Raw genomic sequence first — 25,289 nt, 5'->3', positions numbered from 1 at the left:
AAAGGTCTTAAAAGTAAATATACCAAAGATTATAATACAAAGGATATCAAAGGTCGTAAGATAAAGGGATACCAAAAATCCTAACATAAAAGGAAGCCAAAGGTCTTAGTGTAAAGGATACAAACGGTCCAAATACAAATGATACCAAAGATCATAATACAAAGGCTACCAAAGATCCCATTGCAAAGGCGACCACATACGAAGGATACAAAAGTTCCTACTACAAAGGATACCAAAGGTCCTATTCAAAAGAATACAAGCGGTCATAATACAAAGGATAACAATTGTCCTACTACAATGACTACTAAAGTTTATTGTAATAAGGATACCAAAGGTCCTAATAAATCGCTTCCAAAGGTCATAATGCAAATATTACAAAAGGTACTTATACAAAGGATACCGAAGGTCTTAATACAAAGAATACCATAACAAAGGTCCTAATACAACGGTTGTTAAAAGGTCATACTGCAACGGATACCAAATGTCTTATCACAAAGGCTAATGAATGTCATAGGACGAGTCAAAGGTCCTAATAATAAACATAACAAAGATCCTAATACAACGGTTTTTAAAGGTCATACTGCAACGGATACCAAGTGTCCTATCACAAAGGCTACTGAATGGCATAGGACGAGTCAAAGGTCCTAATAATAAACACAACAAAGATCCTAATACAAAGGATACCACATATTAAAAGTACCTAATACAATGAATACCAAATTCTTCACCTAATACAAGGGATATTAAAGTTCTTAATGTTAAGGATACCGAAGATCTTAATACAAATAATATCAAAGGTCCTTAAAAAAAGGCTACCAAATGTCTTAAAAGGAACAATACCGAAAGCCTAAGACAGGATACCAAATGTCCAAATGTAAAGTAGTCCTGTAATATTATGTTGTCTTTTCTATGTTATATTTAACATTGCCATTAAAGTGCGAGGTTTGGCATGCCACAAAACCACGTTCAACACACCATTTTTTCCTTTAAAAATGTCCTGTACCAAGTCAGGAATATGGCAATTGTTATATTATAGTTCGTTTCTGTGTGTGTTACAATTTAACGTTGCGTCGTTTATTTTCTCTTATTTTTGAGTGTAAATTGACATTGCGATAAGACGTGTCACGGTACTTGTCTATCCTAAATTCATGTATTTGGTTTTGATGTTATATTTGTTATTCTCGTGGGATTTTGTCTGATGCTTGGTCCGTTTCTGTGTGTGTTAGTTATATTGTAGTGTTGTGTCGTTGTTCTCCTCTTATATTTATGCGTTTCCGTCAGTTTTAGTTTGTTACCCCGATTTTGTTTTTTGTCCATGGATTTATGAGTTTGAACAGCGGTATACTACTGTTGCCTTTATTATATACAGAAGATCTTTATATAAAGGGATAACAAAGATCTTTATATAAAGGATTACCAAAGATCTTTATATAAAGGATTACCAAAGATCTTTATATAAAGGATAACCAAAGATCTTTATATAAAGGATTACCAAAGATCTTTATATAAAGGATTACCAAAGATCTTTATATAAAGGATTACCAAAGATCTTTATATAAAAGGGATACCAAAGGTTTTAATATAAAAGGGATACCAAAGGTTTTAATACAAAGGTTCCAAAGATCCTAGTATAAAGAATACCAATGGTTCTATTGCAAAGGCTTCCAAAGATCAATATGATAAGGATATCATGGGTTAATAGTCGAACACGATAGTCACAATATATTATGCCTTTAATGTATCCGCAAGCAACTAAACGTAGTGTATGCGATTTGGTTTTTTTTAATCTTTGTTCAATAAGTGTCGATTTACAAAAGCTAAAATTTTGATGAGAAAACATTATTACGTTTTTTTTTATGCATTCTATATATTTATAGCTTTATGGTTTTTTGGTTGAAACTGAGACACCAATATTATCCCAAAAGCTCTGCTCGAGGTATCAAAATGGTTTGGAATTGACACGGTGTGTGATATTGAAAGTTTGGAATTGACACGGTGTGTGATATTGAAAGTTTGGAATTGACACGGTGTGTGATATTGAAAAGTATGTATCAACAGAAACAATCATGTTGTTGGAGAAAACCTCAATAATGTCTTTATTACAAACATACAAAGAAAACAACACACGTTTTACATTCTTCATTTCCCATTTCCCTGTTCCTTCAAATTGCAAATGATTGACTACATCTAGTTGTAGTTATTTTCTATGAATTTGCAGTTACTAAAGGAACAAGAAAGTAACCACAAAGTCCTAAAGTACAAAGCAGGGTTAATATAAAACATATATAATCAAATGTAACAGATACGACTTTCCAATCAACTTCATCTGATTTTCTCTTCCTAGGTTCATTTTCAATGTTTTCTTTTCTTTTTAAATCATCCCTCGGCATTTCAAAGTCTCTCAGTCTTAATTCTACTTTGTTATTACTTTTCGTGCCAAGCGCTACAGTCGTCGGCGCTTTTCCGTTTAGCATCTGTGTGTCACCGTTCTGATCAAATGATTCAACGTCTTCGAAAGGAATAATTCGATTACGATTACTACCACCACACCGACAGCGTAAACATCGAACAAAACCTTCAATACACCAAGGCACTTGTTTTTTGTCATCGCGATTGTACAACATTACACTAATAACATCTAAAAATATCGTTAAAATACTTAACCCAACCATCGAAATGACGAATAGAGATAAATTGGACATATTATCAGACGATATAGGCAAGTTTGTGGAAATGATATCAAGATAAACAGCAAACCATAAAAACAATAAAACGGCATAAGTTAACCGTTCTCCTGATTCTGCAGGAACTAAAAATACTAATGCATTTAGCAAGGAAACTACTATTACGGGAAGAATCATATTCACTAAAACAAACCCAGCTTCACGTTTAAAGTAAATCGTATAGTTTAGATATGAAACCTCGTTTTGAATTGTTAGATTTGAGGTAGTATTAACTATCGTCCATTCACTATTTTCATTGTATAATGACATATCGACACTATCATTGAGAGCAGATAATAGAACTTCGGCAGCTTTGTATTTCCATGTAGTGAACACGATGTTACAGATTGGTTTGTCGAACGGAAATAAAGTGACATCAAACGTACAAGAAGTGGAATCAACGACTCCCAATAGCCATTCACATCTACCGTCCATGTCTATTTGAATACGAAATGACGAATCGCCAAGTCGCTTCCGCTCGCCCATTGAGTTATAAACAGTGATGTCAGGTGTCCAGATACTATCTTGTTCCACAAGTCTTGCATCAAAGTCCAACCAGTTTCTCTGTTCATCAGGACGCACTATTTCTTCTTCGCTTGTCCATTTCATTTTTAATCTACCAGCGAAATCCATGGAACCGGAGAAGGTATCAAGCTTACTAATGGATATGATCTGAAATTCCACAGAAATATCTACGGCGTTTGCTTGATCTGTCATCGGGCGTATCCTTGCATCATGTACAGATTCTTTCTCAATCACGTCTGATAAGTAGGTTCTGAATTTATCATGATACTCCGTCTGTGTCTTGAATAATGAAAACTTGGTCATTGCTAGAATCACAGTAAAAACAAATGAAGACTTCATTTCCTATTAAGTTTAAAACGTTAAAATAAGAATTAAAACTATCCAATTTAATTGAACATCATAAAGTTACCATATTTTCTGACTTTGGTATGTCTTTATTGTTTTATTTTATTTAGTAAATTAACTTTGTATACTATTCTATTGAAAGTTATTGTGTTTGAGCAAACTTGTTGTTTAGATAATTATTAACATGGAACTGTGATTTTCTAAGGCGATCATGCCATTACTATTTTTTAAATTGTATTTGTTTTTAAATGTCGTTTTAATATCAAAACAGAACAAATTTACAAGTAGGAACTCAATTCCACTTCTCAGGCAGATTTCAAAATGGAATATAAGTTTATCTTCTTTATAGCATTTGGAATTTTACCAGTTATTTATGGAAACACTGCAACGAACGTGGGGACTTTTTTGGATGACATTATCCAGCCACCAGCAGTTAAAACAAAGTATGATACAGCAGTACGTCCCAAACTAATCCAGGACGATCCACTACAGGTTACAATAAACCTCGGTTTAACAGCAATCAAGGAATACTACGAAGAGGCTGCAGTGTTGGAATTAATGGGATTCATTGAAATGGAATGGACGGATGAATTAATACTAGAACCTCTGACAGATGCTGGAATAACACTTATAAATATCACTTTATCACAAGATGATGTTTATATGCCTATCATTATCATGACAAATTCGGTGGAGGACCTAGTTCGTGTTGGTCATACGTCAACGCCTGTGGTATTGAAACCTGACGGGAGTATTTACTATAAAACTAACTTTGATTTCGAAGTATATTGTTCAGTGGATGCTACATACTATCCTTTTGATACACACGAATGTGTTATATCCTTTTTACCTTGGCAAATAACAAGCGAAATGATCACACTTTATCCGTCTGTCGAGAACGCCACGATAGATCTCACTCAGTATGCTATAAACCCTTCTTGGAATATTATGTCAACCTCTTCATCATATGTTCTAGGATTGTACTCAAAAGTGGAATATACTATAAAGATCCAGCGTCGAGGGGCGTTCTTTGCTATGTATTTTATTGTTCCGGTCCTTCTAACGGGTGTGATGAGTATTCTTGCATTCATGATTCCATACGATCAAGCAAGAGTAAGATATATCGTTACGGGAACACTTGTTGTTGCCATAGTTTTAAACCTTGTCACGGATGAAATACCTAAAACTACATCTCCTATCCCGGTTGTAGTTTATTTTCTTGATTGGCAGTTTTTGACGAACATCATGCTTCTATCGTATATATCGTCTACGTTACATATCTATCATCGACATGGCAAGTCTAAAGTATCTGGATGCTTGTCATGTTTTGTTTCATTGTTGTGGTGTTTCCCATGTCGAGGTAAAACACTCGGCGACTGGAAACCACCGTCGGGATATGGAATTCTAAATAAACGATTCAAACTTCAAGCAGCATCGGCATTTGTCAAGGAAGTGAAAGTCAAACGCAGGAGAGACGATGATGGGGAAGATGATATTGAAAAGGAGAAGAAAGTTCCACGAATAAAGTGGAAAACCGTTGGATCGACTATGGACATTTTCTACTTATTTTTATTTCTTTTTCTTAATTTCTGTGTGTATCTCATGTTCATGTATCCTTGGATCAATCTTGCAAAGGAAAACTTTATTTCAAACTGAAAATATTCATTTTATCTTTTGCATTTAAATTTGTTGAAGTATGAATTGTCGTACGCGTTGTCTTTTCCCCAGTTTTGTAAACAAAGAAAAGTCATCTTAATATCGTGTTGTTATAAAATTATTTATCATGTTGTATTAACACGGCCGACACTCGGCTAACCGAGGGATTGGTCGGTTAATCTATATTGAGTATGCGGCTATATCGGCGGTTGGTCTGTTAATCGGGTTGGCTAAAGTCTGTTAATCAGGTGTTATCGAGAAAATCATTGAAAACTCAGCATGTTTTATTGTATTACCTTTTAAATATATTTTTATCATAAAAAATATTTATGTCTAACAAAACTATTCAATGTACTGAATTCAGTGGTGTAATTATTATTTTTCTAGCTTCTATGTACGATCTATAAAATAAAAAGGCAAGTTACTCATCAATAAATTTATACACATTTTACACACACAAAATGTACACAAAATGACACTTTGGTTGAATTTACTTGCATGCAATATTTTAAACATCGAAAAAAGACAGGCATTATGTGTGTTAACCAAATTGATATCATTGTGTGAAAAATCTACACGTAAATCTGTATTTTGGTGACATAAATCAATCTTTATTTAAAACCTGGTCTGTTAATGGGTCGGATGTATAAAACCCGGTCTGTTAATTGGTCTGTTAAGAGTTATGAATGACAATAAAAGTATAATTTTATTACTTTATGGTGTGTTAATTTGGTAGGCTCAAGACGAGCGGCTAAAATATACGGAAACAACACTTGAGCAATGGAACATAAAATATATACGGAAACAAAACATGAGCAATGGAATATAAAATATACGGAAACAAAACACATGAACAATAATTAACAATTTAGGCAATGGATATTGAAAATTGATAAAAATGGTTTCAAAAAAGTGTTAAATTAAAGTAAATTTGATTTTATCCGAGAATGGTCGCATATATCATGTGGATTCTGTTTAATTGTCATGAATGACACAAATTTGTCATCTACATTGGTAACCAGTATTAAAGTCGTAATGTAACTAAACATCAGTAAGTAAAATATATTGGAATGCCTAAACATAAAGAATAGAGAAAAAATAATGAGTAAGATAAATAAAATGTAGAGAAAAGTAACATAACAATTTAAAGAATACAGAAATAATCAACACCCCCAATCCGGACCCTCATGGTATACACGAGAATCTGGATGGAGATACAGAATATAAATAAAAGATAAGTAGAGAATAAACTCATCATAGATACCAGGACTAAATTTAGTATATACGCCAGACGCGCGTTTCGTCTTCAAAAGACTCATCAGTGACGCTCGAATCCATGTGATGCATTGCTAAAAAAGAGAGAGAGAAAAAATAATTGTTGAAGACATGAAACCCCCTGGGTGTTGAAACAGTAACGGATTGCGATGTACTCATATTGGTGACAAATGCTTGAAGTTTACATGTGGACAACTGCAGTTCTCCTCTGCACATATGTAGAAAAGGAACTAAACGGAATAAAATGAATTAAAACTTAATACAACCAAATGTAGCTGCATTCGCTCCTTTCCATTTACTTTTTTTATAATTATTTGTAAACAACAGATGATCAAGTAATAGAAGAAAAGAACTAAATGGATGATGCTGACGAATTAGGGTTAAACGTCCAGTGACAAATATCATGTGCATATGAGAACGACAACACGTTATACTGTACCCTGTGTTGTATTAGAATAACACGTTCAGTCGAATTTGAGAACATGCTACTTTGAGCAGACACAAAAATTAAGGCCGATTGAAATCGTTAATAATAAATTCATGCATATTCCAGCGAACAACCCAGATCACGCTATATTGAAGTGACACACTCTTCAATAAAATGCAAAGAAAGTCAAAATAAAAATGCTTTTACTCAAGAACATCCCATTCTTAACTTTTTCATAAAGGTAGCAAAACTATTTTCGTGGCTAAATAACTCTTAACTGACACAATTTCAATTGTCCAACCCATTAACAGACTTTATTGCCATAATTTTCACTAAAACGTGGTATTACTCACGTTATATTACAATTATGAAATATTTACTAATGTCAATTATATTTAAGAACCAAAGTAGTATTTTGTGTCTTTTAAATGATATCTAAAATTGTTTGTTTCGCCTTTTATTAAAAAAAATTGCTATGCGTGTAATCATAAATACTACATACTTGCGCGACGCCTTTTACTTTTGCCGAAAACTGCGCAGACTATGAAATGTTTTTAAAGGTGGAAAATGTTCTATGATAGATATCCTTTTGTCAGACACTTTTCTTTTTTTGATTTGATTCTTATAATATGCCAAAAATCTGTATATTTGATAGAGTTTAACATTAAATTGTGCGTTTTACTCTTAACAGACGTATAGCCAACCCGATTAACAGACCAATCGCCCATATAGCCGCATACTCAATATAGATTAACCGACCAATCTCTCGGTTAGCCGAGTGTCGACCGTGATTAATGTCTTATTAAAAGAAAAATTATAAAATATACAGAAAACCATTTTTATAGTCTACTCTTGATGATTTTTATGTTTATTCTTTCTGTCCCTCTCACATTTTTTTCTTTTTGAACCTTTGTCCTATTATATGGATGGTGCCTTTAAATTATGCTAGTTTGCTTTTTCGTTCTTTTATTTTTTAAATCTATTTGTTTATTACAATGTATATCAAAATCAAATAATACACGTGCCCAGTATAACATTTACACTGAAATTTCTACAGTTATAACTATTTGTTTTGAATGTTATGACAATGGACGTCATTAAGTAAACACCAATTGATATAAAACCATGGTGGTTCTTAAACAATGGTATTTTAATTTTAGGACCAGTTCGATTACCTCATTGTTTCGTACAACACGATAATAAAATATCAAATATACGTCACTATACAATTAAAGTACTATTGTTTTATTTAGTTTTTGACACAGAGATATGCAATGATATCCCCTACACCGTCGATAACATTGATACTTCTGGTTCAGTGGAGAAAGACACAAAACAAATACCAAACAATTAAATTGCTCATCTCGTTTCGTGCCGTATTTAACAATGTAGAAGGTCGTACATGTGAGAGAAATATATATTTCAAACGATTGAACATTCTTTTGTCTTGATTTGATACAAAATTAGTGACTAAATCAAAGAATATATGTGGAGCAAATTTGCGATTCATTTTCATTGTATTACAAGCCATGATTTCAATACAAACAATATTTTTTTATTTAGTTATTTTCCATCTTGTATTACAGTTTATAACTGTGGTGTAAGAGTGTCTTTTCCATCTTGTATTACAGTTTATAACTGTGGTGTAAGAGTGTCTTTTCCATCTTGTATTACAGTTTATAACTGTGGTGTAAGAGTGTCTTTTCCATCTTGTATTACAGTTTATAACTGTGGTGTAAGAGTGTCTTTTCCATCTTGTATTACAGTTTATAACTGTGGTGTAGGAGTGTCTTTTCCATCTTGTATTACAGTTTATAACTGTGGTGTAAGAGTGTCTTTTCCATCTTGTATTACAGTTTATAACTGTGGTGTAAGAGTGTCTTTTCCATCTTGTATTACAGTTTATAACTGTGGTGTAAGAGTGTCTTTTCCATCTTGTATTACAGTTTATAACTGTGGTGTAAGAGTGTCTTTTCCATCTTGCATTACAGTTTATAACTGTGGTGTAAGAGTGTCTTTTCCATCTTGTATTACAGTTTATAACTGTGGTGTAAGAGTGTCTTTTCCATCTTGTATTACAGTTTATAACTGTGGTGTAAGAGTGTCTTTTCCGTATTCGTATTGTTCGTTTAAGGGGGTAGACCTTGGTTCAGGGAGATAACTCTTTAAATCAGTTAAGCGTTTGTAAAAGTCAAGTTCATCAATGTTTTTTAAGCATTTACCTGAAACAGATTAAAAATAATCTATGTAACCTAGAAGCTTAGAATATGTTTTTGAAAATGGTTGACACAAACGTACTGATGATTTTAGGAGTTATTTCCCTTAACCTAAGTCTACCTCCTTAAAGCAGCTTTCAATGAAAAAAAAAAGCTACAACTTTAAACCATTAAGGTACATAAATGAAGCGACAAACATGAAAACAGACAATTCAAATAAAGTGAAATAAATTTGATATATTCTTCGTTGTGGAAAGCAGTATGTAAAAATTTCAAAACGAATATGAGTACTTTTAAATTATCTGGACACGTGTTCTGACTGACAAGCAGACTGTTTGCGATATACTATAAAACGTCAAGACAACACAATGTGCTAAAATAACATATGGTTAGCTATCCATTTATTTAATTGTCTAGAAAACGAGTAAATATCATTTAACTGTTAGCGCTATAGCACAAAATATATAATTATATGAAATACAGGCACTGAAAACTCTCTAAAAGTGCACCCATCATTTGCCAAGAAATATTTTAGAATGAGTTATACGTTGCATCTGTTCTAGATAATGGAGACATGTTCTCTAAAATAGATGCAACGTATAACCCAGTCTGAAATTTTTCTTGGCAAATGAATTATGTTATAACACAAACGGTACCAAATTTTCGCATCCAATTCGCATTTTGACAATCAATGTCTCTTCAGTGATGCTCGAGGCCAAAATATTTGAAGATCCAAAGCTTATAAAAACTATGAAGAGATATGCACAAAAAAGGACCAAACGAATATTATAGGACAAAATTGCAAAAACATTCATAAGGTGTACAATAGTATTTAAAAGTTGTATCATAGGTTTCTCTATTAACAAAAACAAAGTTTTTCTAAGTGAAAATAAAAAGGGTTAAATTGATAAATCCTTTTGGGGTCAAACAGCTGCCAAAATGCAGATAAATACAACATCGTAAAAAAATAACCAAAAAAATACCAGAAAAATATCCGTAAAAGGATCAGATGGTAGCTTACACATGGGAAGTATTACATTTCTGATATCCAAAAACAATAATGGTTTGTAATCCTACGTCACTGTCAACAAGCCGGCACACAAGTCATTATAAATAGGAGAATATACAGCTAGAAATTCTTGAAATCGCAGGCAAGTAAATAGTTTTGTCGAGTTTATTTTAAAAAAAAATTCGTTGTAAACTGATAAATTGCAAACAGTTTTGATTTTGAAAAAGTACCTAAAAAATTTGCGTATGCTTAATTCTGGTTAATTGTGGTCCTAATTTTGCTATGACTGTTGTTGTGGTGGTGCGTTGTTGTTTTGATTTCCTCATGTCATTTTTTGTCAATATTGTTTCACTTATTGCCGTTTTAGAAAGTCCATTTTTCATAATTCGTCAACGGAGACTTTAGGGAAAACATGCTATACATTATGTCAGTATAAATTGATGAAATAGAAGTAATAAAAGGGTGTTGCTAAACGGCGGAAACGGAACGGAAACGGAAACGGAAATATCATTTATATAGACGGAATTTAAGGGTGGAAACAAAGAACTATGAAAATCAATAGATCTTGTCTTGCTGGTAAATTTTGCTATTTAAAGTTTCTATCTATTTATCATATATTTCAATGTAACAGGCGAACATGCGAGTGAGGAAATTCGTAATATAGGGTCGATAACTCCTATAAGAAGTCATGAGAATGAAAACGGGGAATATGCCAAAGAGGCAACAACCCGACCAAAGAGCAGACAACATCCGAAGGCCACCAATGGGTCGTAAATGCAGCGAGAAAATCCCGCAACCGGAGGTGGTATCAGCTGGCCCCTAAATAAAATTGTGTACTAGTTCAGTGAAAATGGGCGTCACACTAAACTCCAAAACATATAAATGAGATAAAAATTAGAAAAAACACAAGACTAACAAAGGCCAGAGGTTTCTGACTTGGGGCAGGCGCAAAATGCGGCGGGTTAAACATGTTTTGTGAGATCCCAACCCTCCCCTATACCTCTAGCAAATGAAGAATAAACTACATATGAAGCAATACACACAGGAAAACTCATTTTAAAAGAAGTCCGAGTCCGATGTCAGATTAGACATGTTTTTCACATCAGGTTTTCGTTATTCATAGCGTTTTTTTAATAGACAGCACTTGCATGTTATCCCTATGTTTTAATTTTAGCTATATCGGCTTGGCGGACAGGCAGGGTTATCCAATACAGTTTCTAAACTAGATACACCAATGGTAATTGTTGCAAAGTTTAACCAAGACTATCAGGCGACTCCCTAAAAGACAAATGTGCAATAACATTTGGCCCAGTAGTTTCAGAGACTGCGAAGTTTTGTAAAAGTTAACAAAGACGAAATCGGAAGACGAACGCCAAGTGACGAGAAAAGCTCACTTAGCCAGGCCAGGTCATATAAAAAAAGAACTCTCTCAAAGTATACCACTAAAGACTAAAGCAGATCTTAGAACCAGCAGAAAACGACCATGACAGAGCAAAAGACATTGAATGAACATTTTACTATATTTGTATCAACTAAGAAGACATCAACTAAATATGTACCACTAAATAAACCGTTACATCCAAAATGGAAAGACATAATAACTTAAGTTTGGGCAAGAACAAAATTAGAATATTGATTCAATACATAAAAAAGTATGAGGGCCAGAAGAAAAAGGCCATAGAATGTAAAAAAAATAGACCTTAAAAATAGAGAATGAATAGCAGCTATCATATTATTATTCACTTTTTTTAACAATCATCAATACTAGTGCAATACCTGATGAATAAACAACAGGAGACATTTGTGCATTTCCGCTAATTAAGTGTCTCAAACATGCATTCTCTGCATCCAGATGCTGCAACATATAGTATAGTCCAACATAATGCGTTACCGTCTAGATAATATAATATCACCAATGCTTTACGTCTTAGATGCATGATCTTTTTGTTAGTTGTTAGTGGCTTTGAACTAGCTGTCAGTTAACTGCGAGTACTCTCAGATCTGTACCTAGTATCTTTTTGTTATGGGAATGTACAAGTACCCGGCCACGTCCACTTGTACTTGTGTTTATTTGATGCGATAAGCCTTTTCAACTGATTTTTATAGTTCGTTCTTATGTTGTTATGTTATACCACTGTCCCAGGTTAGGGGAGGGTTGGGATCCTGCTAACATGTCTAACCCCGCCACGTTCTGTATGTATGTATAAAAAAAGAAGATGTGGTATGATTGCCAATGAGACAACTGCCACAATAGACCAAAATGACAGACATTAACAACTATAGGTCACCATACGGCCTTGAACATTGAGCAAAGCCCATAGCGCATAGTCAGCTATAAAAGGCCCCGTTATGACAATGTAAAACAATTCAAACGAGAAAACTAACGGCCTTATTTATATAAAAAAAGTGAACGAAAAACAAATATGTAACGCATAAACAAACGACAACCACTGAATTACAGGCTGCCTGTCTTTTGTACATAAATAAGGCCGTTAGCTTTCTCGTTTGAATTCTTTAAAATTGTTATTTCGGGACCTTTTATAGCTGACTATGTGGTATGGGCTTTGTTCATTGTTGAAGGCCGTACGCAAGCAAAGAGTTGTGGTAAATTTAACAACATCAAACAGGTCCAACATGCCGTTGATTCTGGGGATCTCAAGGAAATGTTCTGGGTCAGGTGTTATTTAGTAAATGATATCAGTGATATCTTGGAAAATCGGGTCAGGTGTTATTTAGTAAATGATAATAGCGATATCTTGGAAAATCGGGTCAGGTGTTATTTAGTAAATGATATCAGTGATATCTTGGAAAATCGTGTGTATGGCTAGTAGAAACATCCAAACGAGCAGATGCGTAGTGTGAAATAAAGTATCATTTCCGTCATAAAAAAAAGGACAGAACAGAATGAGTTTTCAGTTTTCTTGACATAGCATCAAAATCACTAAAGACTACCAATATAAATAAAAGTTCTTTTCAAATTTCAATATTCCTTTTGTGTGAATGTATATCTATATTAACGGGTGTCACATGTGAAGCTGGATCTATATACCCTTCCGGAGCAGCTGAGATCACCCCAAGTTTTTGGTGAGGTTCGTGTTGCTCAGCCTTTAGTTTATATGTTGCATTTTGTGTACAATTGTTTGTCTGTTTGTCTTTTGGTCTTTTTGACCTTTTCTTTTTTAGTCATGGCTTTGACGGTTTGTTTTCGACTTTTGAGCTTGAATAACTCTTTGGTATTTTTCGCCTATCTTTGTATGTTTTCTACTATAGTAAAACAGCATACTGAATGAGTGACACTATTTGCAATTGTAATATTATGAAATAAAAGTCACGGCTGCTTGAGAGGAATTAAGTTTTCAGAGCAGAATTAAGCGGCATGATATTTAAAGCAGCGTGGACAATTTGATTTTGAAAACCTTAGGATATTACTACGACTAACTTGGTGAGGGCACTGTGCAAATCGTTTATATCCATGTAGGCTACTAATTGTTCGCCACTTTTTGCACATCAATTCATATTTATTGATTTAAATTCTAGAGGATATAATGCTTTTCCTATGTAAATACCAAACAGCATGCTTCAGTATTGCAAGGATTTACTATACAAATCCTTGAGTATTGTAAAAGGGTGAGAAAGGCTTTGTGTAGTGAGAGATTTTGTCATATTTTTTTTTTCTTAAAAATAAAGTACATACAAGTTTCTATTCTAGTTCCCTGGTTTCCATATCGGATTTTGTCCATACACCATTGTCCTGTTTCTTTTACGTTTTCTTTCCCGCATTATACAAGAAAAGATACAACGAAAAGCACCAGTGCAGAACAACCAAGCTCAAGCTAGCAGCCACTTGCAGAACAACGCAACAAGATACACCACATCACTAATCTTGAATCAAGGCAATTAAAAAAGAAGCACAGAAAAAAATGATGCAAAGGATTTATTCGAACAGACTATCCTGAATCGCACGAACGATTACACATGACCTTATCAAATATTTCAAAAACATAGTCACATCTTCTGGTAGTTATTTCAATACTTTTTGCTTAAAATCTTTTATTTTAAATTTATTCCCCTGGTTTTTTTTTTCTTTTGAACATGTGTATACTATATAAAACATGACTATGTAGATAAAATAACCAAAAAGAAAAGATGTTAATTCTTCCTGTTTCCGTTTTCCGTTTCCGTTCCGTATTCCGTTCCGTTTTCCGTTTCCGCCGTTTAGCAACACCCGTAATAAAATATAATTCAAGTTTATGTCTAGTCAAAAGATTGAAGCACTGGGTGTGCCTATACTTGTTTTTATTATGGATCAAATAAAAAAAGGTGAAATGACAAACATCAAATAATGTCTTTCGTTTAATCATTAAACCTTCTATTCTGCTAACGAAATTATATCACCCGGCTCTATGTTTAACATACATGCACAGCTTTAATATGATGAACAACTTTAAAATGCTGAATTAAAACTAATACATTTGTTGTATTGTTATTCAAAAACATCATTTAAATAAATCTTTTGTTTTCGAGTTGATTACAAATAATTACACCTGATCAGATATGGAGTTCAACTATAACAAGAGATGTTTTGCCAAATGTTTTAATTATACATCAACATGGCGGACAAGAAATTATCACCGTTCAACTTTGGAGGATTTTTCATCTTTTTGTTATGTTTCCAAACTGCAAACGGAGTTACTTTAGCATCAGACTGGCAGTTCTTTTACAATAAGATATTTGCTGATTATAACAAACTTAGTTTCCCTATGAACAACCAGTCCGACCAGCTTAATGTGAGTATTTCAATGAAACTTGACAACATACAAGAATTCTCTGATAGGGATGGAACAATAACCTTAGTGGGTAATTTCATAATTTCCTGGAAAAGTGAAATTCTAACATGGACCGAAAAACCAGTGGGAGTTATAGATGTCATCACTACAGCAAAAATACCCCGGTCTGATCTTTGGTATCCACCGATATACACGTACAATGGCGTTGATCAGCTTTCCGTCGTTGGGACTAACAATGATCTAATTGACGTGAGATTTGACGGCACCCATACCTGGAAGCCTGCTTTTATCATTAAGGCTGGTTGTGATGTGAATATCGAACTTTTTCCGTTTGATTCACAGACATGTTCATTTGATATGTCGCACCTTGATTATTCACCGGAAGAATTAGCACTTTCCACTACTTCTACAAGTCTTGACACGACAGACTTCGCTCAAAACATTGTCTGGGATATGAATACTACAACAGTAAGCACTAAGTCAACAAGCAAAGCTACCTATGTGTCGTTTACTATTCACTTAAAGCGTCGTTCTACGTATTTTGTAATAGTTTTAGCTGCACCTATTTTGTTATTGGGAATCATAAATGGATTTGCATTCCTCATGCCAATAGATCATGGTAGAGTAGGTTTTTCTATGACTGTTTATTTAACATTCTCAGTTTTTCTGACAATTATTGGTGATAATCTTCCTAGAACATCTAATCCGCTGTCTACCTTGTCACTGTATATCGTGATTTTAATGGCCTTTAGTGGTGTAATAACAATAATTTCTATTTTTACTGTCAGACAACATCTTAAGACTGTTGACCTTAAAGTACCGTCTGTTGTAGCGTTCATAGTTGGTACAATGTGTTGCATGGTATGCAGATGTAAGCGGGAAAAGAAAGCAACGATTCACCCAGATGGTATATCTATTTCGTCATATGACTTTGCAGATAAAAAACGAAAATTTGATGTCTACTACCTACCACAAGAACACAAGTTTGGGGTCTCAAATGTAAAATGGGACAAATGGAAGAAACGTGAAGAAATCGAAGAACCACCACCGTATACAAAGAAGTTGACATGCTCAGAACGTTGCTGGTTTTGTAGGGTTCCAGAAGAAATGACCTGGGTAACAGTTTCGCGGGCTTTTGATTATTTACTGTTCCTTGCAACGATAGCTGTCCATTCATACCTTGCATACGTATTTTTGAATCCAATGTTGAAGGAAGGGGGATATGTCTGAATTTCTGTTTGTGAATGTGATTTTTAATCTGTTCTGGTTGTATATTACTCGGAAAAGAGAACTAAGATTTTATTTGCATTCTATTTTCACTTTGCATTAAATTCTCTAATAAACTTCGAAGAAAAAAAAATCCAGAAAGGCTTTTAATGAGACTTATTGTTTTAAAATGTACCATACTTTTCATTTCTACGATGTATCCTCTATGGAGGGAACTTAAAGAAAAGTTTGAATTATTAAAGAGAGCTTAAACATGTTTTGTGTATTCTATGCATTTCTGCTTTTTAAGAAAATAAACAAACATCGTACTTTTATTATCTTACAGTTTAGATATCAGCTATAACAATACAACGAATTTGAGACATGAAATGTCACTTTCACATAAAAAAAAAACACATAAAATCCAATAGTAAAAGCGTAAAAAGCACTATTACCAGATCTTTATATTATTTAATAAAGACATCCTAATAAGATTTCTCTGACCTTCAAACGTCATAAAATTTGGATAAAAACCGCAATTTTTATACGTGTGCATGTATCAAATTTCGAGTACGAGGGTTCTAAATTCAGCATAAGCAACATGTTCCAAAAGACCAAAAGAGTAAAAAAAATATTTTTACAAAACGCATTTGACTAACGGTCGAACAATTAAAGTGCTTAAACCCTGCTGACTGTCATTGACGATTGCCTATTAAATTGATCACAAGGTGTAACAAAATAAATCTCTATATTAATTTAATATCAAGTAGAAAACAATAAACTTGCGACAAAGATGTTAAAACACAACATGAGGTGCTTTTTTTTTACACCATATCCGGATTTTGACAAATAATGTCTCTTCATTGATATATATATATATATATGTATACAACTCGCCAAAACATCAACCCAACTATGTTAGATCTGTAAATTTGCTTTCGCAAATTCTTTGTTCTTCCCTCGCTGGGATTCGAACCCATGCTACTGAGATATCGTGACACCAAATCGCCTGCACTGTAGCCGTCCCGCTAGACCACACGACCACCTGGGCTTCATAAAATGAAGCTTTCGGTGGCCGGGTGTTACTTTTCCACGTCAGTTTTAATCTAGCGTCGTACTACAGTACATGATATATAAGGCATGAAGATGTTATTTTTACAGATCAGCTAAATTATCTATAGTAAAGGATCCTACAAATTAATGTAAGATACAGTCACATAAAATAATTATATTTATAATTATGTCTGAGCCAGTGACAACTCTACAACAGATTTATCCATCGGATCACCTGCAGTGATGGTGATACATGGCTGTGTGCATTATGTATATACAACTCGTCTAAACATCAACCCAACAATGTTAGATCTGTTTTTTTGTTCTTCCCTCGCCGGGATTCGAACCCATGCTACTGAGATATCGTGACACCAAATTGCCTGCACTGTAGCCGTCCTGCTAGACCGCACGACCACCTGGGCTTCGTAAAATGAAGCTTTCGGTGGCCAGGTGTTACCTTTCCACCTCAGTTTTAATCTAGCGTCGTACTACAGTACATGATATATAAGGCATGGAGATGTTATAAATACAGATCAGCTAAATTATCTATAGTAAAGGATCCTACAAATTAATGTAAGATACAGTCACAGAAAATAATTATATTTATAAGTACGTCTGAGCCAGTGAAAACTCTACAACAGATTTATCCATCGGATCACGATATTATACAAATATAGCCTTTATATGAGGTCGATACAAGGATATATTGACCTGAAAGAAGTATATTGACTGAGGACGAATCCTTGATACATGTAATACCAAAAAAACAAACAAAAAAAACGAAGAAATAAAAATCTATTTACATATTGTTTCCAAGGGTTAATTTGGGAAAATGTAATATTACATGTATATATACTCGTTGTCAATAGTAAAGGACAGATTGGAACATACCAGAAATATTGATTTAAAAAAATGTACGCACTTGTCGACGATACGTTTATCAACTGGATAACAGAAAGTTTCGGAACTGTATCGCAATTGAAGATATATACATGTATACATTGAACATAAGAAAGAAACATACATTTTGTGTAAATTGTTGTAAAAGTTTTGTAAATTTATAGACTAGTCCACGTATGCCAACAGTATGTAATAGACTATTGTATAGCAAAAGAAGAAGAAGAGAACGAATTTGATTTAAATACAGGTCGATATATAACTTGCTTTGGTTCATCAAAGTTATGAACATAGTAAAATCACATATTTATATATCAATTAGATTGTTCTCAAATAAAGGAAGAAATTCGTCATCATCACAATTGTTCCGACATTCATGTAATATATATGCAACTGGACGTACACTAATAATCCCCAAGGGATGTGAATATTTTCTAGGAAAACTATTGAGGATTAAAGTTTCAAATCAATTTCGGGATTTATTTTCTTTCTTGATATTCGATGACATCAATTTAAAGAATAAACTGCTTGTCCGCTTTAGGGGTATTTTTGCCAGTTGAACAGACTTATAATTACATTCAAAAATAGGGAAAGATGACATTAAATTCGTTGTCTTTTGTTTTTAAACATCGTTGGTCAAATAGCTAAAGAATAATACGTTGTGAGACGAAGACTATTTTAATCAGGACGTTCCCGATTAAGAATAAATTTGGTTGACGTTTTTTACATGCACTCGAAAAGAATATCTATTCGTAATTTTTCGATTCCATTCCAAGAAGATCCGGCCTTAAATTTCCTGTCAATTTTTAAAACATCTTTTTTTCAAATAGTGAAGTATTCATGCGTTGTGAGATTTAAAATATTTTGATGAGAACATTAATTCCTAAAAGTAATCAGGAGTCATAATTCATTTAAAAGTGAGCTTATGCAAAATATATAAAAATATACAACAGCTATCCAATTATTGTGCGACCTTATTACTCCCGTACATTAATTTTAATTCTTTTTCTTGCATTTCTGTGTCTAAAACTATAACTGACTCCCGTATATCATTAATACGAAATGTTGTTCACACCTGAAATGGTGAACCGTGACGCCTAGATGTCACTGAATGAAGATTGAAAGATTAGAATTACATAATGCTAATCTTTTAATTACCTTGAGTTTAACTACGCATTCAACATTCACTCAGTGTCACAAATTAATACACATTTTATTTCCACAGTACAAGTGAAAATGTTTGCTGGAATGAAGCAAAAAGTTCAAAATACAAACATGTATTTTTTAATACACTATCGATCATGTCAGTTTCATATGTTTGTTTAAAGTATTTGTAGAAAAAAATCGTAAAAACGTTCTATTGTATTATTTACTTTATTTACTTAAATTCGTATAAAAAAATCCGCACATAAATCCTACACTCTAATTTTAAAAGTTGCATGGCTATCACTTAATTTTCGTTGGTTAATAGAATACCAAAAGTCGTCGATGTGCTTTAAATAGCGTTATTAGATGGTTAACGTACAAGACTTACATGATATTAATTTCACTCCCGGCATGCAAAAAGACTTAAACTACGTCACATAAGTCAGTAAGTTTGAAGAAATAAAATTAATAATTCCCAATTTTCTTCTTTATTACTTTTCATATCAAAATAAAACTTGGTGAATATGTTTTTTTATGGTATTATGAACATAATAAGATGAAAAGTGAAAAATCGCGAATTATCCCATGCAACAACTCTTTGGGGGGTCCGTAGGTGGCCTGTTGCAAGGCAAAATTTCTGTCCCTATCCAATATACCCTCATTTTCCAGTGGCAGTTCAAATTTCCAAGACCATCATCCCAGATGGCCTTTATTGTGACAGGACCTACCTATTGTATTTATTGTGAACTTTTTCTCGTCCTGAATATGCATGAAATATTTGCCACTGGACGTTAAGTAACCAATAATCAATCAATCAATCACTTATTTATATCCGTTATCAGGAGTAACCAATCGTCTAGATGCAAAAAGTGATTCTGTATCTTGATTTGGTTAATCGTTATCTCGATTATTAACTTATCTGGTATTTCGACATATTCAGTTGTTTATCAAATTTAATTGTATGTTATTTCGATTTTTTTCTTCTCGTTCGGTCGATTTATTTCCCGTGATTTTAAATATGTTCGTTATCGCGATTTAATGATCCGTTGTCTTGATTTAAAAAAGCACAAATCCAACTTACAAATAATTAAATGATGATAACGACGGGTCTCTAAAAACACCGCAAAGGACCTCCTTTGTGCACAAAGGACCACAAAGGAGCTTCATAAGAGCACAAAGGACCTGAAATTCATTTTAAAACATAAAAATATTATAAGTCATGAAAAAAAATGTAAAAAAAAACAAAACAATTTCAATAAAAATTGCGATTTTAATAATGTACGATTTGTAGTTTTCACCGGTATCGGTTTGGAACCGACTTTATATCCGGGTTAAGAGATAGTTCATGTATGTGAATTTTTAAATAGTAAAAATGTAATATAACTGATAAAAACGTCAATTATTAATCTTGGTATCTTATTGTTGTAATTTTTCAAGGGTATGCCGTTACCAAAACTTCGAAAATTATATAGGATAGCAATGTGTTGTTGGTTGTTTTTTGGTCTCATATATCATCACTTTGTTTTCTTTATACGTATTATTTTTTTAAGTGAAGTAAGAATACTTGCATTATAACAAAAAAGTCAAAACTTTATATTTTCAATTATGATTTATTAAGATTAAATAAACATGATAAATAAATACATATGATTTAACAATAACATTTAAAATTTTGGCTTTGTCCTCACTGCAGCTGTTCTTGGTCGGTGACGTTGACCAGGCTTCTTGGCGAGACGTTTAACTTTTGGTATTGCAAAACCATTTGCTGCTCTTAACATATTGTCACTAAACTTTTTATCACTGGCAAGCTTTCGGTAAAGCACTTCTTTTTCAATTTGGGAAAGACTGTGCCATTTGGAATGTTGAATTCTGTGTTTCTTGAAATTTCCGAAAAGTTCATAATTGCCGTTTCCAACTATACTGCGTTTTAAATCTGTGTGGTGAAGTTGTATAACATTGTAGATTTTGTCTAAAAGTTCTGGTAATTGATGTGGTTTCCAGTTCAGTGCTACCTTAAACCGGTGGTTCATGGACTCACAGTTATTGTTTGTCCAGAGTCTGTTAGAATCATATTTGCGAAAGGGTTGATTGACATAATTGAACAAGCGGGTTTTAAGTCTTATCTCAAAATAATTGGCAAAACATGGAAAGCTATTACAAAGTTCATTGGATTTGATATCGAAATCTATGGTGTCATCAGCTGTTGCTATGCCATTATCGTTAAAAATGTTGGACATAATCTGCGATCTTTGATTAGATGTTAGAGGCAGCTTGTTTTTAATGTAATCTGTCACATTGTCTTTTATGTGCTTTGTGCAGAGTAATCTGTCCGGCTTTGAAAAAACGCTGTCTAATGCAACTCTCAAACCACCTTCATCGTCGCTACCAAGTTTGACGTCGAAACATTGCACCTCCGTTAGTATCCGAGCTTTGAAGTGTGAAAAGAAAGTGTGGTAAGTCTCCATGGAACCGTCCCAATGGAAAAACACTGGCACAATGAATATTGGATGGTCACGGGTTGACTTCGAAATGACCTTTTTGTTTTTATAAACAAAGTTTGTCACAAAAACTGAACCTAAATTGAAAGTTCTGTCAACACCAAGGACTGTACTAGGATCAGCTTGCAAGTGTGTTTTTATGTCAGCTATCTGCTCAGACGTGTAGCATATGATGGATGGTGGCTTACTGTTATCCTGTGTATATACAACCTCTTTCACAAAGTCATGATCATTTACCATTGACAAAATTTGTAGCACTTCATCGGCTATATTGGCTTTGGCAGCATGAGAAACCTGTTTTTTGTTGTAATGTTTTTTTGTATGGACTTGTTGAAGATATTTCGGTGCGTTATCAGGGTCTTAAAGTACCATGTCCTGATATATTTCGATGCAGGATTTCTTATTATTGAGTCCCTCGGTTATACGATTCATTACTGAAGGGTCTGTACGTATAAACTCATGTGAGACGTGTTTGGCATTACCATGTGTTGTGTTGGTAGTTGGACATGAACCTGTATACTCAATAACGGCTATATGTTGGCTATTCTGAAATGTTTTTTTCGTGAGAAATGCCTTTCCCCCCATTTAATAAACAATTTCAGGTCCTTTGTGCTCTTATGAAGCTCCTTTGTGGTCCTTTGTGCTCCTTTGTGCACAAAGGAGGTCCTTTGCGGTGTTTTTAGAGACCGGATAACGACTACATATATCGAGATAAGAATTATTAAAATCGAGATAACGATGAAAAACTCGAGATAATTAACTAATTACTTAATTGAGATATCGGACTATTTAATCGTGCTTACGGACAGGGAACAATGAAGTGTCCCCCTTTAGGACTTCCGAATATTACAATACAAACATTTGCACTTCAAATTTTAAAGTTGAAAACTTATTCATGATGTCCTGATTGAGTTCTATATCATATGTACGACTAAAGTTCTATCTAATTAATTAAATATGAAATATCAGTATGTTTAACGGTGTCGACCTCTTGTCTTTTGAAGTATTTAAACTTCGATTTAATCACACATCATTATTTTGATGCCAAATCTGTTCACATGGAACGGTTCGTTCTTAAATCATATAAGGAAAACGGAATTGTACAAACATCATGGAGTTGTTAAAGAAAATATGTGTTATAACTTTCTGCTTTTTCGGACATCAACATGTTAATGCGGTACCGTGTAATAAAAACTTTATCTGCACAACACAACCTGTTAATGCGGTACCGTGTAATAAAAACGTTAACTGCACAGAAGTGTGTACTCCTAATGCGAATTTAGTTTCTAAAACACAGTTCGAAAGTTTTTTGTCTACGACATTCACCGGAAGTAGAGCTTCCTACAACACGCTGGTTCCACCGAGAGCAGATTTGTCTGTTGTTCAGGTAAATATGTCATTCGATCTTTTACAAGTCATAGATTTCAACGAAGTCGCTGGAACTTTAGAGATCGTAGGATTTCTTACTCTGCTGTGGAATGATGAACTTGTCGACGATTCATTTGATGAGGTTGATCACGGAAGTCTTACCAAATTTCTTATTCCAGAGAATTATGTTTGGAAACCGCCTGTATCTGTATTTAACTCGGTAAAAGCTATTATACCGATCGCAGATTCTACATATCACGTTCGTGTTCAGATGGGCTACACAACTTGTGTTAAAAATGACAGTAATGAAGGAACTATTACAAAAACTATTATCAAAGAGGTACCACTAGTTACGTGGAAACCAGGTATAAATTCGAAGTCCGCCTGCTTAATCGACGTAACCCATTTCCCTTTCGACTCACAAGAGTGCGTAGTGAGGTTTATATCGTTTGGACATCCAAGCACAGAGGTCAAGTTCAACGCTTTGGAACCGGAAGTTAATTTAACTGACTATCAAGATAATATGGAGTGGACTTTGGATAGTACGGCTATCGAAGTCGAAGAAATTGATGGTTCATCTTTTATCCTTGTGAAATTAAAATTTACGCGACGTCCTTTATATTTTGTAGTAAATCTTGTTACTCCTATTTTGATACTAGCTGTAATTAGTACTCTTGTATTTTTGTTGCCAGGGAATTCTGGAGAACGAATCGGTTATTCTGTAACCGCATTCCTGACATTTGCCGTGTATCTTACAATGATTTCTGATAACTTACCGAAAACATCCGATCCTATGTCTACGTTGTGCTATTTTCTAATGTGTATGGTTGCCATTAGTGCTGGAACTGCGTTTGTGACTATCTTCACGCTTAGAATTTTCCATAAAGACGAGAAAAAAATGGTTCCAAATTGGCTATCTAATTTAATAGGCTGCTTAAATTGTAGAATTTGTAGCGAGGATGAATTTGAGGACCCAGAATACCCAGTCAATTTCGAATTACAAAAGCGAGGGAAACTTGACACCAGGAGTATAGTGACAACTGATTCGGACGAAGAACATAACCGTAAATGGGGAGTAGATTGGAAACTCGTTGCTTCTACTTTAGATATGCTTTTCTTCTTGGTTTTCATAGGACTAAACGCCATTGTATGCGTCGTATTCTTGGTTCCACTTTTGGAACAAATGAATACTTGATATTAATCTTATAGTGTGGCATATAGTTGATAACTTCTATGTCATATTGTCTCTAGTGGAGTGTTGTCTGATTGTAAATCATACCACATGGTCTTATTGTTTATAGATCTATTAAAACTTGTATTTATATGAGCGAAAGGGGTTTGCTTATTTCATAAAGATATTAACAACGAAAATGTATGTACAGTAACTCAATAATTGATTAAAATCATTTACATATTAAGTAGTTGTTGATTATGTATGCAAATGTTAAGTTGATAATTTTTAAAAACAGATATGAGGTAAACGTTAAAATCAGTAATATAACATAACAAGGTAATCAAAGATAAACACTAAAAGGTCACACCAAGAGGTTACAAAACATTCCTAACAATTACAAACATATTTTACTCTTGTCGTGTCCCATTTGTCCCCCATTTTGAATGGAAACTGATAATTTCAATATAATATCACTGAAACTTTCCTTTTCATGAGCATCAGGACAGATGACACTAGGTGAGCAGAAACGGAATATCTGAGTTAACCACAGGTTTTGGACTCAATTTTAAGTTTTCTGTATAGTATGATATAGACTACAATTTTCCTTGTTGGTTGCGAAGTACCCACGGCATCTCCTCCTTTTTTTAACATTGTTTCAAGATTACTCAACAACTGTCAAGAGAATGCAAAAAGAGGACCGAAAGATACCAAAGGAACAGTCAAGCTCTGAAATCGAAAACAAACCGACAACGCCATGGCCAAAAAATAAAAGGACAAACAGAAAACAATAGCAAACAAAACACAACAAAGAAAACTAAAGACTAAACAACACGAAGCCAACCAAAACTGGGGTAGATCCTAGGTGCTCCGGAAGGTCAAGCAGATCCTGCTCCACATGTGGCATCTGTCGTGTTGCTATGTTATAACAAACTCGGTAAATAGTTTAATTCGGAAGATCGCAATCGGTAGGAGGGAACGGGATTG

The 25,289-nt window shown here is 33.8% G+C and overlaps 4 protein-coding genes across 4 annotated transcripts; 3 read left to right on the top strand and 1 right to left on the bottom strand.

Moving 5' to 3' along the window:
* Positions 1–2,204: 2,204 nt before the first annotated feature.
* Positions 2,205–3,551, bottom strand: LOC139489917 (neuronal acetylcholine receptor subunit alpha-6-like). Its single transcript, XM_071276764.1, has one exon. It carries the CDS (start codon positions 3,549–3,551, stop codon positions 2,205–2,207), a length of 1,347 nt encoding a protein of 448 aa, XP_071132865.1.
* Positions 3,552–3,914: 363 nt separating this feature from the next.
* Positions 3,915–5,249, top strand: LOC139489916 (neuronal acetylcholine receptor subunit alpha-5-like). The gene has a single exon (XM_071276763.1). It carries the CDS (start codon positions 3,915–3,917, stop codon positions 5,247–5,249), a length of 1,335 nt encoding a protein of 444 aa, XP_071132864.1.
* A 9,537-nt stretch (positions 5,250–14,786) lies between these two features.
* LOC139489915 (neuronal acetylcholine receptor subunit alpha-9-like) lies at positions 14,787–16,193 on the top strand. Its single transcript, XM_071276762.1, has one exon. The coding sequence runs from the start codon at positions 14,787–14,789 to the stop codon at positions 16,191–16,193; it is 1,407 nt and encodes a 468-aa protein (XP_071132863.1).
* A 6,963-nt stretch (positions 16,194–23,156) lies between these two features.
* LOC139489914 (neuronal acetylcholine receptor subunit alpha-5-like) lies at positions 23,157–24,326 on the top strand. The gene has a single exon (XM_071276761.1). It carries the CDS (start codon positions 23,157–23,159, stop codon positions 24,324–24,326), a length of 1,170 nt encoding a protein of 389 aa, XP_071132862.1.
* Positions 24,327–25,289: the final 963 nt, after the last annotated feature.

This window comes from Mytilus edulis, chromosome 9 (assembly GCF_963676685.1).
Source record: "Mytilus edulis chromosome 9, xbMytEdul2.2, whole genome shotgun sequence".
Classification (NCBI taxonomy): Eukaryota; Metazoa; Mollusca; class Bivalvia; order Mytilida; family Mytilidae; genus Mytilus; species Mytilus edulis.
Note: the sequence above shows the minus strand (reverse complement) of the source record. Positions and strands in the feature narration are given on the sequence as shown.

Coding starts and splice junctions, on each gene's coding strand:
- LOC139489917 (XM_071276764.1), bottom strand. CDS start 3,551: ATGACCAAGTTTTCATTATTCAAGACACAGACGGAGTATCATGATAAA.
- LOC139489916 (XM_071276763.1), top strand. CDS start 3,915: ATGGAATATAAGTTTATCTTCTTTATAGCATTTGGAATTTTACCAGTT.
- LOC139489915 (XM_071276762.1), top strand. CDS start 14,787: ATGGCGGACAAGAAATTATCACCGTTCAACTTTGGAGGATTTTTCATC.
- LOC139489914 (XM_071276761.1), top strand. CDS start 23,157: ATGTCATTCGATCTTTTACAAGTCATAGATTTCAACGAAGTCGCTGGA.